Source organism: Syngnathus typhle, linkage group LG1, assembly GCF_033458585.1.
Source record: "Syngnathus typhle isolate RoL2023-S1 ecotype Sweden linkage group LG1, RoL_Styp_1.0, whole genome shotgun sequence".
NCBI classification, from domain to species: Eukaryota; Metazoa; Chordata; class Actinopteri; order Syngnathiformes; family Syngnathidae; genus Syngnathus; species Syngnathus typhle.
In genome coordinates, this window is record NC_083738.1 from 24147969 (window position 1) to 24167490 (window position 19522).

General features: G+C 45.1%; 1 protein-coding gene across 1 annotated transcript; it reads left to right on the forward strand.

Annotated features, from left to right (window-relative positions):
* Positions 1-443: 443 nt before the first annotated feature.
* rgs12a (regulator of G protein signaling 12a) lies at positions 444-18932 on the forward strand. The gene is made up of 18 exons (XM_061281877.1): positions 444-655; positions 1513-3275; positions 3737-3829; positions 10875-10896; positions 11012-11175; positions 11257-11349; positions 11417-11560; positions 11721-11903; positions 11980-12130; positions 12207-12304; positions 12508-12699; positions 12825-12898; positions 12969-13095; positions 13247-13343; positions 13481-13539; positions 13733-13847; positions 14277-14816; positions 18038-18932. Exons 2-18 carry the CDS (start codon positions 1542-1544, stop codon positions 18298-18300), a joined length of 4149 nt encoding a protein of 1382 aa, XP_061137861.1. The 5' UTR covers positions 444-655; positions 1513-1541; the 3' UTR covers positions 18301-18932.
* Positions 18933-19522: the final 590 nt, after the last annotated feature.

The following is a 19522-nucleotide window of genomic DNA, read 5'->3' on the forward strand; positions in this document are numbered from 1 at the left end:
TGTAAAAATGCATTTTAACTTTACCAAATTAAATCATTTTAGACATTTTACAATCGTTATTTTTTTTGCACATTACAATTAAATTCGGATTTTAGGAATAAATCATTGATATCATTAACAAAAAAAACGTTTCTTTTTAAAATTCTGAGAATACCTTCTTTTTTTACAGTTAATCATCGCTAAACAACATTTTAAATGTGTATTTTATTTTTTTTCTCTTTTTTTTTTAATATTCTCCGATATACTTTCAATTAAAAGGTATTTTAAAAAGTTTGTTGATATCCGTAATGGACTGCCTCCGTCAACCGACATCATGAGCCAATAGGATTGCACCATTGGTTTGAATAGTGCGCGAGGCTGCGATTGGCCAAACGGAGCCAAAGGGGCGGACCAGGTGACACGGAGACGTTGCGTTGTTATGGTTACCGTCAATGTCGCTTTGTTCAAGCTGCCTTGTGCGCGTGCGCGTGAAGGGGTGCCGCGTCCACGACACCGCCGCATATGGAGACCACTTAAATCGCGACCCTAATGTATTGTTTGGAATAACTGGCCCTTAAAAATGGGATCGCCTGCCTTGGAAATGTCAAAACTGGGCGTTTAAAAGCTGTGTGGACTATTATTTTTTTTCGGGGGGAGACTTTCGACACCGTATGAGGTAAATACCCAAAGTTTGGTAGTATTAGTAAAAAGATAGTAATAGAGTCGTAAGTAGTTGCGGAGTTGCCGTATTCGCGAATGTCTGTGTTTGTAAAACGCAATGCATTAAGAAAGAAAGAAGGAAAGAAAGAAACACACACGGCTTCTTGTGGTTTACTTGCAACTTGTTTCAAATGTGTGGCATTTAAAAAGGTCGCCGAATACAAAACGTCTGGTTGTCATTCAAGTATTTTTATTGAGGGGGAGAGCCAGCTGGCACTCTGCTCCGGGGGAGGATATAAAAGCCCTCTGTGCGTTTATCCTGGACAGATAACTCACTTAAACCAGACCTACTTGGATCAGTTGTTTACTCGTTTCAACGTGTTATTTTGTTATTATTCGGTAGTTCTGGCGTGAACGTGCATTGAACCAGTTTTCTCTGAGGAGATCATTTCAAATGGTAGTAATCACACACCAGAAATCCTTTCTTAAAGGTCTTAAGTAATTTTTGACTTGTCCTAAGTGTATAAAAGTGTAAAAAGAAATTCACCTCGCAGGGTTTTTGGACGTTATTGATCGATCGGCAAATTCTGATATTACAAATGATCACAGATTTTGCCTAAAAATGCAGAATATCTTTCAATCGGATCTGTCTAAAAACTAAGTTTAAAGTTGGTGTTGCGGTTAGGATTAGGAATTTAGGGGTAGAGTTTTGTTTGGGTTTGAGCTAGGGTGTAGAGTTGGTATTCTTGTAGTGTTCAAGGTTTGTATCATTGTGAGGCTTGAGAACACTGAGGGTCACTTGGCTTTACAGTTGATGCTTACAATCTTTTCACCGCTGCTTATACCGACCTTGTCTTTTTTGTGTAACCGTAGTATGACAACAACACAATAGTGTTGGCAAAATGAGGATCCAGGGTCAACCCGAGAGTGCCAGGAGGCGCTTGGATTTAAGCGCATCTGGCGAGCTGCGGCGCGTGGAAGTCCACCGTGGTCGTACCGGCTACGGGTTTACCATCTCGGGACAGTGGCCATGTTTATTGAGCGGCATCTTGGAGGGAAGTCCCGCCCATCTGGTGGGACTCAAACAAGGCGACGGCATCATGGCGATCAACGGAGCCGACGTATCTACCGCTTTGCACGAGACCGTGGTGCAGATGATCGGCCGATGCATCGGGCCGCTGCGCTTGGTCGTGCATACCGAAGGCCGCGTCATCGGGAACCCCATTCTACACGACGAAAAGTTTTTAATAAGCCCCAAAAAGGCCAGCGTCCTACGCGCCATCTCGCACGATTCACCCAATTCCGACACCTGGCCCCACGTGCTTGTCGGCAAGCAAAGGCCACTATCGGAACCGGACATGTCAAATTGGTCCAAACAACAAAGTGCCGAAACGCAGGAGCCAAAGTATGAACGTCATTCTGTTTTTACGGACGGCGAGGACGTTAATCCAGACTGGAGCATTTTAAACATGACCTTGGTGGTGGGCTACCTGAGCTCCACCGAGCTGATCTTAAATACGTCGCAATTGGAGGACGACAGCTTGAAGGCCATCCGAGAGCGAATACGCCAGCTGGGCACGGAGCAGGATACCCACACGCTCGTCATGATGAAGATTACGTTTGATTGCATCCGACTTTGCGATGACGTGGGAGCCGTTTTGGCGGCCTTTCCCACCGAGAACTTGGTCCTAGGGGCCGTTTGCGCCGAGGACCCTCGTTTCTTTTGCCTGGTGACCACCGCGCACATTATCAACGGCTGCGCCCCACAAGACACTCCGCTGAGAGCCTCCTGTCACGTTTTCTTCATTGACCCAGAGCTGGGAAACCACGATGAGCACACAGGTATTGCCGGGCGCTTTGGCTTCGACTGCACGCCTGATCCGGACACCTCTGGTTGCCTGGAATTCCCCCAGGCTCCGCCGGATGTTCTTAATTTTGTCACGGTCCTGTACAGTGATATGGGGGACGCAGTGGAGAGGCTTCGAGCCAAACTGGACTCGGAGGCTCAGCAGCAAGCCAAGGCAAACGTTCAAAAAGGTAGCGCCAGTAGTAACGGAGACAGCGGCATTGACAATGCCTCACCCCCTGAGGAAAGAGCCGCCAGGGATTTCCCTTCCGTAATCCAAAACCACTCCGGGGTCCTCCTCCCCACCTGTCCATGGGATAATCCCGCATCCCCAGACCATATCCCGAGAAACCGCTACAATAATGGCCACCTAAAGAACAATGGTAGCACACACTCCCTTTCAGAGTCGCTTCCCGGGCCTGATTCTCTCACTGACTTTTACGGACGTCCCCCACCTCGCTTGAAGTTCCAGTTCAAGCCTCCGCCTCCTCTTTCCCTTTTGGATAAAAAAAATAGCCTCTCTGAAGAGCCTCTACGGGGTAGCCAGCGTTGGTTCTCCAAGCCAAAATGGCCCAAATCCCTCAGAGGTGATCCAGAGCCTACAGTGACATGGAACGATGACAACTGGTTAGCTGACGTTGGCTCGGGTGCCAAAGTGCGGAGCCTACCGCCGCCCATGAGCCAGATTCCCTCAGACCGGTATCGGTCTGCCGAGGTCCTCCCGATGATGCCCCCCAAAGAGGAATGGACCCAAGGGTTTGTCCACCGGAAGAATGAGCGTGGCAAAAATGTGAGTTATCGATCGATACAAATCATAAGAGCAATTTTTTAAAAATCATAACACAATGAGGATTTTTTTTTTTTTTTAAACAAAAACACAGATTCTGACCACCTGGCTGCAGACAGCAGAATTTAAATGATTCATTTAAATAAACGATTTCATTTGGGTGGTAGAATGACTTTATGGAAACTTTTTTTTTGTCATACTAGAAAACAGTTCCAAAAGGTTGCTATACTAATCATGGCCACAGAATGTCGCTGTGGATCTATTTAGCAAAACACAACTCAAGTAATGACAGGGTCTCACTGTCACATTTTTTGGGGGGGGGTCAAAAACATACATTTTAAATGTAAATATATTTATAATAATAATCATAAAAATTTTCTTGAATATTTATTCATTCAATTTTATTATAACACTGTAGTGTAATTGAAGAAAAATATGACTGAACTACACTTTTCTTTTGACAGGGCTCCAGATTTTGGGGATTGGGTGCACTCCGTGCCTCCAAACGCCGCTCTTCAAAGCGTCTTAGCTTGGCCCGATCTCTGGATGACCTTGAGGTAAGTTTTACATTTACTGTGTATGGTAACACACCACCACAACAAAAACAAGACTGAGAATTTATTCACAGCCATACTACTGAGAAACGCACCCTGATTGACACACTCGCATGGATCGTTTTGAATGTCAGAGGCTTTTTTTCCACATGGCGTTTGCCGTTCTTTCCATCACCTGTGTCATCTTTTGACAAATCATCCACTACAAACTATGACACATACTCTGTATGCTATATACACCTGTATACATCACATGTACCTATGTTTGTGTGGGCGGTGCCTAAACTCAATTTGAACATTTCTCTCATGCCTAATCTTCTCAAATCAATCTGATGCAATGCTGACATCTTACAATCATACAGAAGCTTGAAATTCACAAGCTGGAAAAGACTCTCTTTCACGCCTAACCGTTAAAAACTGTACTTGACGGATATATTCGTCGGTGGCAGTAAACGGTTAGATTCCGGTTGACAAATAGAAACTACAGAGAGCCACAATTACGATGCACTCCAAACTCAAATACGAAATGAGAACAATCACGAGGAGCTGCTGTACGCCACAACCTCCACCCACTCACATATAACTATAAACGATAATCACACATTATAAAAGCCGCTTGTCTTTAAATTCTCTTTAAATTTTCTTAGAATGCAGCACTATTTAGCATAATTAATCACGAAACGAAAAGAAGCAATTCTTTCGGGCATTTCTGTCGCCGTTGCTTTTACACCCTTGTTGCTCATTAGACACGACTGACTTTCTTTCCCGTGGCGCCTGTGGGCGTCAAAAGGGAAGGCATGAAGAAGACACGGAGGCGGAAGGTGGGAGGTAAACAGAGAGGAGGAATCTGCTGCGACCAAAGAGAGAGAGAGAGAGGGAGGGAGGGAGGGAGGGAGAGCGAGAGTCACGGTACGCGACTCCCAGTCGCTGCTGGGATTTGGGGCTCTCCCGCACTCGGCGCATCAAGCTCCCGCGAATGGACCCGTTTGCGTGCCACACACATGGAACCCACCATTACCCTCAACTCCGTAAGTCCTCTCTGGCTGTGTGGGCTGCTGCGGAATGTTTCTCGTTGCATGGTGCGTCGGGCCATCTATTCTTGCAAAAAATGCAAAGTGATCGAGTTGATGGTTTTTATTTGAACGGCCAAAGGGTTTCTATCCCCGACGCGATCAAATTATTGTTGTCGTCTTCCCTCAAAGAGAGAATATTTGCTTTTTTTGAGTGGGTGTCTTATTTGGGTTGCGGGCTTTGATTGTTCAAGCGGCGATTAATTGGAATATAGTCTTTAATAGAACAAAGCCACCGATTGCAGATTTCTTTGGTGTTTGGGAGCTATCAAAGGAAACAGCGCCTGTCATCTGTTTTGGCACTTTTTCGATTCAAGTGGATCTGGCAAATAATTGTGGGATGGCTTCTACAAGAACGGAGATCACTATTTGAGGAAGTACTGCTTGTTGTTGGGTCTGGAGTGAGGCATTTGTTCTTTAAGACAATTGTAAGAAATATTGTCAGCGATCAATTTTGAAGTGAGACATCAAGTGAGTGAGACATCTCTGGTGCTGGTCGTCTGTTTTGGGATGCAGCGTTTAAGCATTCCAGGAGACCTGGCGATGAATTCATTGGGTCACGACGACTATTGGAGGATCTACCATCAGATGATGTTTTGAGGATTAAGCTTTTTTTTTTTTTTTTTAAGAACTGGCACCTAATCAGGGTATGGCTCCTATAAATATGGAGCCAACTATGAGAGGGGACACTGCAAGTCGTCTGGTGGATCTGGCCAAGAATTGGGGCACCGGCCCATTATGAGTTGGGTCCGCTTTTTGACGAAATACGTTATTCGTCAAAGTGCAAAACGCCTCTTCTGTCCTTGGGCGTTGTGTGGGTGTTTGGATGGAAGAAAAGGTTGGCATTCAGTTGTGCCGGTTTGGCGACACGCTGCAAAAGGTGTCTGCCGGCGAACGTCGTTTTTCTCACCGCTTTTATTTTGTTGGTCTGCTGCCCACATGCGCTACATCTGAATATGCGAGAGGCAGATGTGGATGCGGTTATCTAGTTCATTCTCCGACCGCCGCTGGAAATCTCGCGTTGCCGTGACATCATCTGAACGGGCAACCACGCGAGATTTTGAAACGCGCAGGCAATTGCGGTGTAGTCGTCTGTCGGCTTTACAGGTGTCACCTCCGTTTATTTTTGTGGAGGCGTCTGAAGATTGGGGTGTCAATTGTTTTCTATTTTGTTTTTTCTCAAGTGGATTAATTAAGTAGGGCATCTGTTTGGGGTGGATTAATTGGAATATATGGCTTCCATTAGAATGGAGTCTAGGCAACCTGCCAAAGAATTGATCAAGGCATTGCTGGTATACGACAATTTTAGAAAAAATACGATTAACTGTCAGTTTGGAGTGTGGTGGTGGTGTTTTTTTAATTCAAGTTGACCTGGCAAAGAAGAATCAGGGTTTTTGTATTCAACGAACCCGGCAATGAAATGGGACGTGGCTTCTATTAGAACAGAGGCTAAAATTAGAAGGAATAAAGTTGTTTTTATGAGTGCCTTTTCTTTTTCAAGCAGCTCAGCTTGCCCGCATGACCAAAGCGATTAGACGGCAGAACGTAAACTCAGGAAATCAACGATCACCCTGGCCCTCGCATCACGCCGAGCGTACCCACACTGAGCTTTGTTGTAAGATGGGAAAACGGGGGCAAGAGTCAGCAGGCTAATTACACGTGTCGGGTTTCAAGCTCGGAAAGTCCATTTAGGGTGTTTTTTTATGGGAGCGAAATAGCAGTGCGAGGGTGTGGTCGCGTCTTATGTGGTTGCCCTCCAGGCTCAAGCGATCGCAGGCCATTCTTTTTGATAATACATGCTGGGAGGAGGGGGGGGGGGGTATTCCTTGCTTTTATGAAGTTGGCTGTTTATTTTACATATTGCATTACTAGCCCTGTCGTTCATCTACAGGAGGACATTCCAACAACACAAAGCTTATATGCAGGACTTTTTCCTGTAGCTCTTGCCCCTAATTATATCATTTTATTCTCATGAAATGAAAGTACATCTTTATTTATCCCAAGAAAATTCTCCTTGTATTATTCAGAACTTTTTGGGATATAATTCTTTCATCCTATTTTTTTCAGGGTTAAACTGCCACTTAAAACGTGCTGTCTTTTCTCGTCAGTTTGGATTACTCAAAAATAGCATTAAATAAAATTCAATTAAATGTAAATATTTTTTTTGCTTTTAGTTTTTGCAAAACTTTCAGTTTTTTTCTCAGAGTAAATTCACACATCTTATTGTAAACAGATTTTTCTTCCACTTTTACTAGAAATTGATTTACCTGCTACTAAATGTTTTTCTCATAAACATAATTCCCATAACAGCTACATTTGATCTCATGCTAATTGCAATTCTCGCCGTTTAATATTCCGATTTTTTTCCCCTTCAACCACTGAGCCTATCGTCATAAAAAATGCCAATTTCTTCAGTGTAAAATGGGGATTTACCATTAGAAACTCTTGTGACCTTGTGTTGGAAGGAAATCTCTCCTCCCTCTTATCTGACGCACCGCTCCCTCTCCTCCTCCTCGAAAAGGAAGTCGCCTTGATGTTATTTTCGTTTGTCATCCGCAGCAGATAACTGCGATGATCGCAATATGTAATTAAGCGTCTTGTGACAAGCAAAGCGTCACATGAAAAGCATTACTGTGCCATACAAACAACTAGAATGCCTCCACTTTGTTCTCATAAAAACATTTTGGGGGGGGTATTTTTTCCCCTTCATAAACTAATGACTTTATTTACACAAAAATAAAATCTGATTTATTCCCTTGTAATAGCTTGATTCCCATAATTCCCAATTCGGTGGCTACATCTAAGCCAGGGGTGTCAAACTTAAATTTTGTGTTTCCTTCGAAGGGCCATTAAAATTGTTTACCCAAATAAATGTGTGAATGTCTCATATTACATATAGTGTAGGAGACACAACAAACTAAGGAATAACAAGATGAATAACTAGTTTTTAGCATTCACCATGTTTGAAGGTTTTTACGTGAAAACTGTTTCTGGCAGGCTGCTCGTCATGACGTGAGTTTTTATTCTAACGTTTGTAAAGCGCTACTTGGCTAGCCATGGTTTAAAAGGTATAGGAAGGTTTCCGGCAGAGGTGGGCATTCGTCGGTACTGTCGGACACCTGTTTTACTTGAAACTTCAAAAACTCGACGGCGTTGATGCAAGTGGGTTTTTGTCTATCACTGGAATCGTCACTAACTGGGTTAGTGTTTGCGTACGGCTCGACTGTCTATTTAATTATGTTTTGTTGAATGTCGCAAACGGTCGCGGGCATTCGCCAGAGATTCACCAACAGTTTTAACGCTTGCAAAACCGTTTTTTTCTTATCACACCGAAAATTTGCCAACGGTTCTTTGTGACAGGAAAAAACACTTTACAACCGTTTGCAAAATATTTGCAAGCAACACTCGCTTTGTGAGATACGGCCGATTCATCGGAATACATATGGTTTCGATTTATCCCGACTATGTTTTTCTTCTTTTTCAAGCCAGACCAGAGTACTAAAAGGAAGGGGGGCATTGTGGTTTTTGTCAAGGGAAAGAAGGGGGGCTTATGATTCCTTCTCGTCAATGTTGGAGCGACTGTATGTATCGTCGGCAGGGTTTCTATGGCAACAGCTGCCGAATGAGGAAACCTCCCCTCCGCCCCCTTCGTCTTCTTCGTCTTAGTCCAGTGCCATGTCAAATTTCAGGGTTTTCCCCCTCCCTCTCTTTCTCCGACTTGTACAGACACGGTTGGCCTAGCTTTGGGTGGGGAATGCTCAGGTATGCGCACGTCTACTTTGCCTTGCGTACCGCTCGCCGAGCAGTCAAGGGAACAATGAGTCTCAAAAAGAGACTTTCCTTCAAGAGGACGTGGAACTTCAACACCGTAAGAACGCAGTTTTTTTTTTCCCTGCAGTTGCCAACTCCTTTTTGGTTTGAGTCAGCTGTTTTTCCCATCTCTTTGTGGCTCATCTCTTGCTGCTTCAAGCGGTGGGGGCTTGTGGTTATTTGTGTCACGTTTTTTTGTTGACTCTGGATACATGTTCATCTGGTTTTTAATACCAAAAGCATGCCTTAACAAGCCCGAAGGAAACATCAAGCGATTCTTCAGGGGTGCTAACCGGTGGCAATATCATCGAAGTTCCCTGATTTGTATCAGGATTATTTTTTTGTCGAGGTTTTGAGTGTTCCTTTGACATGTGGTGTCTGGTATACGCCAGACTCAGCAACCACAGAAATGTTGGAAGTGCATTTAATACCCGCAGTCAACACAGTATCCGATCGATAGAAGCTAACTTAGTTTTATTCTGTGGACTTATTGTGTGTGTGTTGGGGGGGGGGGACCAGTTCCTTTTCTGTCGCCACCCACTGTGGACCAACTTGTCATCCAAGGTGTCAATAGAGGAAGGGAGTGAGTGTGTGGGCAAGGGGCGATCGTGTGCCTGGGTCATCACTTAGGGGACAGGACAAGGGCGGGTTGTGTGTGTGGTCCCTCATGAATACGTAACGTAGACCTCGTAGCCTCCGTATGTTGTGTTATTTAGCCTAAACAGAAGACAATTTTAAAGTAGTTTATCATTGGATTTGTGACAACATTAAATTAAAAAAAGTTAATCGATCAAGATCCTCCTGTTTATCACCGGACACATTTGTCATGGGTGAACTCGAAAGCAAACCTAACGTCACAAGTGTGATGTCTTTCTTCCTTCAAACAGTTACTGTGTAGTTTGGGTTTGAGGTTTCGGAATGTTTTTAGCTCCAAAGGGACACGCAGATGGTCAGTCTGTTTTCTTCTCAGGCGCTTCACACACATGTTGGCTACGGCGGAAGGTGGGGCCGGGGGGGTTCCTGGGTGTCGACTACAGCGGGTTGAACACGGCAGCTGGACGGTTGTAAAGAGGCTACGAGAGACAATTAGCGGTTGAGCGGCTTGCGTTTCACATGTGGTTACCAACTCAAAACGGAACAAAACGTCACCATCGGGGATCTGACAGCACGATGGGCACGACATGTCCGAGCTTGCGCTGTGGCTCGTCGACAACTTTGAAAACAACGTATAGAGTCGCAAAATTGTGGTTTTTAGTCTTGCCGCCACCCTTGTTCCAGAAACGGCTCCACATTAGCGTGACTTAAGGCGGACATTCCCAACCACGTGCAATTAAAAGCCAAGCTTGGATTCAAATTAAGGCCAAACAAAACATAGAATTTGTTGCTTTCATTTCCAATACCCAAACTAGAAAATATTTTTCATGATTTCACTTCAAAATAACTAGGTGGCTACATGTCAGCTAGGCGATTTTTTTTCTGTCACTTTTCTGGTTTCAAAATGCGTTTGTAATATGTGGAAAATATCACTTTTAAACAAATGACATGTCTGACAATCTGAACCCGAAATATACAGCAACTTTTACGAGAGGAACTTATTTTTACAGTCTAGACCGCACATGACAACTTTCCAGCGTTTCAGTAATTTTTTTTTCTTCACAAATGCCTATTCTCTAACAAGGAGCACAACGACAAACGTGGAAAATCTCAGGCACACCAAGAATCCAACGTTGATTCGTTATGCACCTTCTGACAAGTGCTGGCTGCAACTATCTGTCGCTGCCATAGATAGGTGGACCACCATTTGAAATAAATTCTTCTATTTTCTTTGGCTACACGGGGGTCTGTGGCCACTTGCCCTTTTCGTTGAGGACATGTCCATGTGCACATAAAAGCACTCAATGGCGCAATTAGCAAGTGAATGGAGGACCATTAGAGCCATTGATTGCCCCTCTTGCAAGAATACTTACATTTAGGACACTGAGGAGCAAATCAAACAACGCGGAGGGGGGGGGGCTCCTACGCCTCCGCCCTCCTCCCTGTGGAGGTGTGAACAAGTGTGAAAGAGGCTGAGTCGCCACCCCCTCGTACAAATTAACACCAATCTCCAGCAGCCTGCAGGGGGTCATGACAGCAGCCTCTCACTCATGTCTCTCTTTGCTCTCTTTCAGTCGGCGGCTTCCTCCGACGGCGGTAAGTCTTTCGGAGCTTGATTTCGTCCGCCTTAAAATCAATATTTCTAGTTTCAAAAGAAGCTCATCACTGCTAACTGTCAAATCTAATAATGTAGTACGTGTGTTTTGAACAGATTCCGGCGGCGTTCAGTTGCAGGGATGCTGCAGCCACAGCAGCCTGAACAGTAACGGAAGCCTTCCGGGAAGCCACCGAGGGCTTCCGGAACAACGCGTGGCCAGCTGGGCCGGCTGCTTCGAGCGCCTCCTCCAGGACCCGGTGGGCGTCCGCTACTTTTCGGTACGTGCCCACAAAGTCCTTGTTTCAGGAATGTTAAACTTCAACAGGCAGAACTCAAGAAGTCGTCATTTGTTTCCACAGGAATTTCTCAAGAAAGAATTTAGTGAGGAGAATATCTTGTTCTGGCAAGCCTGTGAATACTTCAACCATGTTCCTGCGACTGACAAAAAGCAGGTATGCCCGCCGCGTGTCATCACCCCCACCGCGTTGTCAGAGATGACCAGAAGTGCGTTTGCCGTAGCTGTCCCAGAGAGCCGGCGAGATCTACAACAGCTTTCTGTCCAGCAAGGCCACCATGCCGGTCAACATTGACAGCCAAGCTCAACTGGCCGACGACGTCCTCACGTCCCCGAGGCCCGACATGTTCAAGACGCAGCAGCTGCAGGTACGGCTCTTGGGCCGCCCACGTCAACAAAATACTGTTGTCATTTTGCGTTCAAAATGCAGACGTGAATTTTTTTCGCCTTGTTCTAATAGCGTGGAATTGATTTTCTCCTCATGAGGCCTTCCCTCGCTAATTTGCCCTGCCCCTTTCCCATTTGCAGATCTTCAATCTGATGAAGTTTGACAGCTACTCCCGTTTCCTCAAGTCTTCCCTTTACAAAGAGTGCATGCATGCCGAGGTGGATGGCCTCCCCTTGCCGGATCCCTACCAGATCCCCTGCAGTCCCGCACCGTCCAAACACAGCGCTAGCTCGGACCGCTCGACCCTTTCCACTCCCAAGAAGGTACTTTTTTTTTTTTTTTTGCTCCCCCTTTCATTCATATCAGTCAAGTTCGACCCTTTGCCGTCTTACCTTGCAGGACGCCAGGAAACAGCGGTCGGGGAGGTCACTCAATGAGGACAACCGAGATGAAAGCGCTGACAAAAAACGTGGGATTTTCTTTTCGTGGTCTCGCAATCGGAGCTTTGGCAAGGGTCCTAAAAAGAAGGACATTAGCGATATTAATCTCGGTGAGTGTCACGCACAACTTCTACAAGGAACTTTTTTTCCCCCTCTAAAGGGGGCTTCCCCTAATTCTCCGTGCAGACTATTGGGGTAGTAACGGCCGAAGGGAGTCCCAAGGCTCCTTGTCTTCCAGTACCAGCCTGGAGATGGCCACGTCTTGCTCCGCTGGCAAGATAGAGGTAAGGATCCACTGGGCAAATCACCATGACAACACACAGAGCCCACTTTCGTTCTTCTTATTTGCCTGCCCACTCACATTTTTTTTCTTGGTACGCATTTTAAGTTGGATATGATAGAAGAATGCAGCATGACTATACACGGAGTTCCAGATATGTGTTTGATTCCACGGAAAACATTCAAATGGTTTTCTACTCACTTGTAGTCAGACAATCGACACTCGGTGGGCGCGTGGGAGCGCTCCCCAAAGCAATGCAGCGTGATGCTGCCCGACGGCTCCATCTCCTCCATCTCTCTTCGGCCCGGCGCCTCCATTCGGGAGGTCCTCCAAGTTCTGTGTCACGGCATCAATGTTAACGTGGCGGCGGTGGATCTCTTCCTGGTGGGAGGCGAAAAGGTGATCAAGTCCAGGATGAACACTGGGAACTATAACGTTGGGGGGGGGGACTGCCATCATATAATTACGACACTGATGTAAAAACATGGAAAGGTGCTAAATGTATTATTTATTTCCAATTAAAGCCTTTAGTGTTGGACCAAGACTGCATGACCCTCAGCTCGCGAGATCTGCGATTGGAAAAGAGGACCTTGTTCCGGTGCGAAGCGTTCCCATGACAACGCGTTGTGTGGCGACTCTTGTGACGATGCCGTTCTCTCTCCTATCAGACTGGACCTGGTGCCCATTAACCGCTCAGTGGGGCTGAAAGCCAAACCCACCAAGCCGGTCGCTGAAGTCTTACGCCCCGTGGTGGCCAAGTATGGCCTCCTGCTCACTGAACTGGTGGCCAAAATAGTAAGTCGTGTGGGCTCGGAGTGCCACAGGGTGGAGTACCCAGGGCTACAATTACTCCTCGTCACCCATGGGGTTTATTTGAGTCTCGTGGCTTTCTACTTTTACCCTGTGTTCCGCCGGCGGTTCAAACACATCGTCTGCTTTGTTGTAGAACGGCCAAATGGAACCTTTGGACCTGGGAGCCCCCATATCCAGTCTGGACGGTCTGCGTGTCGTGCTGGACCGTGTTGACCCGGCCTCGGCCAAAGGTACCGCGCTAACCTTTTGTAAAAAAAGTGGCAATGCTAATTTATGTTTTAATGCTCAAAATGACAATAGTTGTAAGTTATGTTGCATAAGTATGTACGGAAATGGAATGGTCTCACGTATGGTTTGTGGTCCACAGATGTACCCAAGAGCTCCTCCCTCAAAAGCCAACCACCGACCAGGAGTCTATCGGCAACAGTAAGTCCACGCCGCCTCCTTCCGCGGGCCGGCTCCATTCACCCAAATTAACACTTGGGCCAATGCGACAAACGGGTGTTTCCTCTTCACCCTAACTGACTAACCGGCTCGCATCTTTGCGACGAGGCGGACGCCGACAAAGGATGGAGAGGTCCGATCTGGCCTAACAGCGTTATCATTGTTGCGTCTGCAGGAAGATGAGAGGTCAACAGCGCCAAAGGAGATTTGTGGGCGGGCAAGTGGACTGGACTCGGCGCTACCAGGCGAAAAAAGAAAACAGAAAAAGATAAATATAGACGAAGCCGAAGGTAAACCTCCCTTGTTTCATCTCTCGCCGCTCAGCTGTGCTTTGCCCTCGGAGCAGGAATCACGAACTTTGTGGGAATTTGTTCACAGTCGGATTACGTCGCTGAAGTAGCCACCTCATTTGCATAGTGAAGCCAAAAGCTCATTTGACCAAATGAAGATCCTCCCTTTAAATATTGAATATCACTTTCAGCAAATAACAGAGTTCAAGATCAAAATCACCTCCACATTTGGTAGCAAAGACAAGTTTGCTTTTGAAGGACTGAAGCGGTTGCTTGAAACCAAAATGTCAGACATCCTGAGTCTTTTCTTAGCCTGACTTTGGTCTGTGGGGTCGCTTCCTGCCCTATCTGCTTGCCATATGTCTCCATCTTGGAGCCGCTCGCTAGTTTGTCAAACTAACGCGCAACATATTGTCCTTTCTCTGGCAGAATTCTTCGAGCTGCTGAGCCGGGCGCAGAGCACCCGGGCCAATGACCAGCGCGGACTACTGACCAAAGAGGACTTAGTGCTTCCCGATTTTTTGCGTCTGGTGCCCCTTCCCGATTGCCCCTCCTCGGACCCGGCGTGCTCCACACCGGAGTCTCTGAAGCAAAGCCGTGAGAACGGCGGGCACACTCGAGGGCCGCTGGCCTCGGGCCTCCGCTCCGAGAGTCTGGACTCCTCGCTCGGACACTCCGGGGTCAGGCGGTGCCTGATGCCCCCGTCTCGCCACTCACCCTTCGGGACCCACTTATCCCCCATCCCGCGGCCCCCGGACACCCGGTCGAGCCTCCGCACCGTGGAGGAGGACACTCACCCCGACATGACCCTGGTGGGGGAGGGTGACATCAACAGCCCCAACAGCACGCTGCTGCCGGCGTCCCCGTCCCCCATGCCGTCTCTGGAGGGGAGCCTGCCCGAGGCTAACTTCACCCCGCCGCCTCCACCCTGCCCTCACCCACAAGACGCGGACGCAAATTCCACTCCAGGTACCGCGTAGTAAACCAGAGCTCCCGTTTCCATTCCATCACTTCACCCCCTTCCTGCACTTTAATGAATCTGGATTATCTCTCTCTTTGATTATCTGATGATTAAGACCGACACTGTCTTATAAATATTGGGTCCGAAATTTTGATATTTGGCAGTACAATTTTGGAAATAAGTTGGGGATTTTGTGTCAGTTGTGGAATGTCATCCCAAAGCAGTTTGTAGCCTCAGTAGGATGTGGAAGAGTTGCTAAATCGGACAAACTAGTCAAAGGCTCCTGCAAAAACATTGTGCTCAACGTACAAATGGCCAAAATGTGCCGTCATTTGTAGAGGAGGGGGACACAAATCACGACTTGACACTAGCCAGAAAAACTCGACTGGCCCTCGACCTCAACTAACATTTCAAATAGCATTTTCACAATTAGGTGCCATTTGTTTTGGTTGTTTTTGTTTTTGTGTAGGGCGTGCAAACCTGTAGCGAAACGCTGTCACAAAGGACATTCTAGAGACATTTTGGTCGAATGGAGAAGAAGAGAATGGCAAAATGAAAATAGAGACAGCAAAAAAAATGACACTAAGCTTGGTCATAGTTGAGTCCAATCAAAATCGAACATAAACAACAGAAGTGTGTTTCATTGGGAAGACCTAAGTCAAAGCCCTTGTATGACTTCACTTATGACTGAGTATCTCAAGGTACGGCTTGTGAATGAGAGAGGACTCCATTTGACTTGCTGGATTTTTGTCACAGTATTACTGTATGCGATTTCCTTGAAAGTACAGGAAGATTGCGAATTTTAACGTCCTCCTACCTTTGCTCATGACTGGATGCTGACTCGAGAGGAAGGCCAGCCCATAGCAGTGTGAGGAGCGGTCTCCTGTTAAAAGAAGCCATTATGAAAATCATCACACTGCTGCGGGATAACGTTCCAAAACAACGCCAGCGGACACTCCAAACTTATTTTCTATGTTGTCAGGAGACAAAGTCAGGAAGGATGAGACAATCGTGTCGGCGCTGATGGTTGTGATTTTGTATCTCTCTTTGGATCTGCCAATCAACTGTGTACCTGTCATTTCGGCCTTGGAATAAAAGCTCCAATCGGATGTGATGTTCGTTTGTCCTTGATCCGCCTCCGCATGCCTTTCGCTGTTCTTTGCCTGCTGGCGTCATCCTCGTCGGCTCCTTTTGGTGTTGCTGCATGCGCTTCTTGACGGCACGGGGGTGTGAATAACGATGCGCGTTCGCTCGGCTTCTATCGCTCTCCCTCTTTCCAGCTCGGTGGTGTAGGTGGCGGTTACTTTTAGGGTGTCGCATTGTGGATTGTATGCAAAGGCTTGATTGGGTGCCATCTTATTCTTTGGTGGCGGGATATCTTAGCGGGCGACAGGGATGTCGTGGTACTGGATTTGACTTTCTGCCTATGCCCACACATCTTCCCTTTCCTGTCTGTGGGTTTCCACATGCTTATTTTCAATTGAACATTCTTTTCCATAGAAAACAAGGGAAATGAACTGTATAAACCAAAAAGCAACATTTGAACATTCTTGTGTGTTCAAAGAAGCTCAAACTTACAACAAGAACAACACAATAAAGCCAAGAGTGTAGAAGTCTGACGGCACGGCGGCTGACCTCACCGCCGTGTGCACAAAATGGCTGCCGTCCTGTCGGTTGCCGAGTGTCTCCACTTGATTTTTCCCGCTCCCGCTGGGCGCCATGGCAACCTCATCCTGCCGCTTCCAGTGTCACATCTGATTTTTTAGACAGTCTTCTTCCATTTTTGAACTTTTGAAACAAAGAATAACAGTAATAAAAATAATAATAATAATGCATGTCAAGAAAACAATGGACCTACGTTTTAGTCCGAAGCTACAAACGTTTTATGGTTAGTAAAGAGACACGCATGCACACAATTGTAAATACATATGGGATTTTATTATACTGTGATAGGACATAGACATGCCTATTAAATTTAGTTTTTTTGCCCACGAGAGGGAGACATCACACAGCCCAACATTTTCACCTTGACCTCAGTTCCACTATTAGCCTAGCACGGGAAGGTATAGAGAAGATAATGAATAAATACAATAAATTAAAAAAATAGATATATTACTAAGAATGAAGTGGTTCATTTAATCACATTCTTTTAACTACTGCTATTTGAAAAAGAAAATAAATTTTCTCTCAAATGTGCCCAGGAATGAAAACCAAAAACTGACAGAACAAAAACAATTAGTAAAATACAAAAAATGTACAAAACCAATTATGACATGGAGAAAATTGGAAAATTTTGATTACTTTTTGAAGTGAAAGAATTGCAGCGTTACATACCAACTTCAACACATCACTTCCTGGTGCGGTTGTTACCCGATCCCTCCGCATTGTGTCATCCTTTTTTTTTTTTGCTCCTTGAAGGAGGTCAGCTGTTGGAACTCGGAGGCGGTGTTTACATCAGCACTGAGGCGGCGCTTAATCACTCACTGACTGTTTGTTAAGTGATTCCCTTAGGAAACTATTTCATTTACAGCAGCTGGCCACAATTGCGTAACACTGACGAATAATACAAAAGTCATGTCAAACACTGAAATCAGGATGAGAGTAATAATAGTAACATTTAAAAACAATAAATTGCTAACTGAAGACTAAACCCACAAGGCTAGTTCTACTTTTGGAATGAGAGTCGAAATGCGTATAACAGTAGCTCCGATCGCTACGATAATTTTGGTCAAATTCGAAATTGCAAACAAGTGTCAAAGGTTTAATAACAATTGTTAACTGATGACGGAAGCGACTTTTTTATTGACGCGCTTCTGAATTACTATATAAGAGCGACAAATGTCATTTAAATAATATGGAAACATTGAGGCGAGCACTAAATAAATGTGCGTGACAGAAATTTGAAAACTTTTTTGTTCAACTTTAGAGACACCTTTTTTTTCCTCGCCGATACTTTTGGTCAATTTCCGAACTCTACAGTAAAGAATAATAATGTGAAACAAAAAATCTTTTCTGGTACTTTTGGGCTAATGCTGAAAAAAAGTAAAAATAGTGAGATCCAATAACAAGCAAGGATGGTGTAAGATGGAAATATTGAAAAAGTGACACAAAATGCAAGGCTGGCAATTGTCAGAATTCTTTCTGAAAGTTTGAAATTTTTTTCCAGTAGATTTTTGGCTCTTGTCGCGGATAAAATCTATTTTAAGCATCCCCTCTTTTCCGTTTTCAGGCACCAACTGCGCCTCCAAAGCACCTGGCGGGAAAGAAGCGCAGGAAGTGATGGACGTGGAGGGGGTGCACCTGGAAGAGGGAGCGCCGACTGAGACGCCCCGCGGGGACGAGTCGGAGCTCAGCCTGAGCTTTCAGGGCTACGTGGCCGAGTTGCGCCAGTGCCAGAGTCGGATGAGGAGCACCCAGCAGATGCCTCACGGCGCCGTTCGCCCGGATGAACCGGAGTGCAAGGCGGACCTCTTTAAGGCCACCGTCGTCTAATGAGCCCTCTACTCCCCGTCCCCCCTCCCCTCCGAGTCCACTGCTGCACTTTGAAAGCCCCAAGGGAAGGAGTCAAACAACTCTGCATGTCCCTCTATGAAATGATTGTTATCGTACATTGGAATTCTGGTGTTTTGGTACGTTCAGTTGGTGTAATTTGGTGTTTTTGGTTTAGCTTGAAATTTCTATGACAAGCCATAAAAAATGACAACTTCTAATAGGGCATATTGTTTTATTTGTATTAGTATTTTTATTTAGTATGTCCCTCTGCGGACTTTATGAAGAAATATTGTTCAAATTTGTGTTTTTAAAATTGTTTTTGGTTTTATTAGATATTTTCTCTACCATCCAAGTAAATGGTTGTTTGATTTATTTTAATTTCGATTGAACAGGACCAAACGTCTTAACTTATATTTTTCCAATCATGTTTACATCGATATTTTTGATGATTTTACTTTGCCCATATCCAATATTGTGTTTCATCTAAAACTTCCAAATTATTTTTTTTTAGGATCAACAAATGAATTCCTCCTTTGTGCTTCCTGTGTTGATTCCGGATGGCTGAATATTTCCTGTACTTTCTGCTTCTGTGGTTGAAGTTGTCAATTAAAAAAGAATCTCTGATGACTTTAGAGTTGTGACGACTTACTTCCTGCTGAGTTGAAAATAACAAAAACATTGCTTAAGTCTGTGTTTCCCAACCTTTTTACATCTACAGCACGGAAAAAATCTCGAGGCCCGCCATCAACAAAAATCTGTTCGGTGTTACATCAGTTTTTATATTAAAAGTAGTCATATTAAACGAAAGACGTTGTGAACGTGCTATATATAAATATATATATATATAGAAAGAGTGGAATAATTGAATAAAAAGAAATATATATTTTTTGAATTGTATTACTTTTTTTAATAAAAGTGACAGTTTTTAAAAAGGTTTTAGACAGTGTAAGGAATAAACTATTGAAAGTGATTGTGATTAAAAGAAATCAACAAGAATTAAATGAATGAAAACAAATTGACATGACTTTACGGTTTACTGTTTTAGACAAGCTCTATAAATATTGCGACATGCTGGGATTTCTGTCAGTCCGCAAACGCACCACGGCCGTCAGAGCGTCACTGTCACAAAAGCAGACAGCAAAACTGATTTTGTGCCGATGCGGCGCAATCAGACCGACACAACATGAAATCTCAAGATTCTCTGATTAACCACACATGCACG

Bases quoted from the DNA above. Each gene is read 5' to 3' on its own strand.
- rgs12a (XM_061281877.1), top strand. From the start codon at position 1,542: ATGAGGATCCAGGGTCAACCCGAGAGTGCCAGGAGGCGCTTGGATTTA. The intron at 11,350-11,416 runs GTATGCCCGCCG...CGTTTGCCGTAG, and splicing joins CTGCGACTGACAAAAAGCAG to CTGTCCCAGAGAGCCGGCGA. The intron at 12,700-12,824 runs GTGATCAAGTCC...TTCCAATTAAAG, and splicing joins TCCTGGTGGGAGGCGAAAAG to CCTTTAGTGTTGGACCAAGA.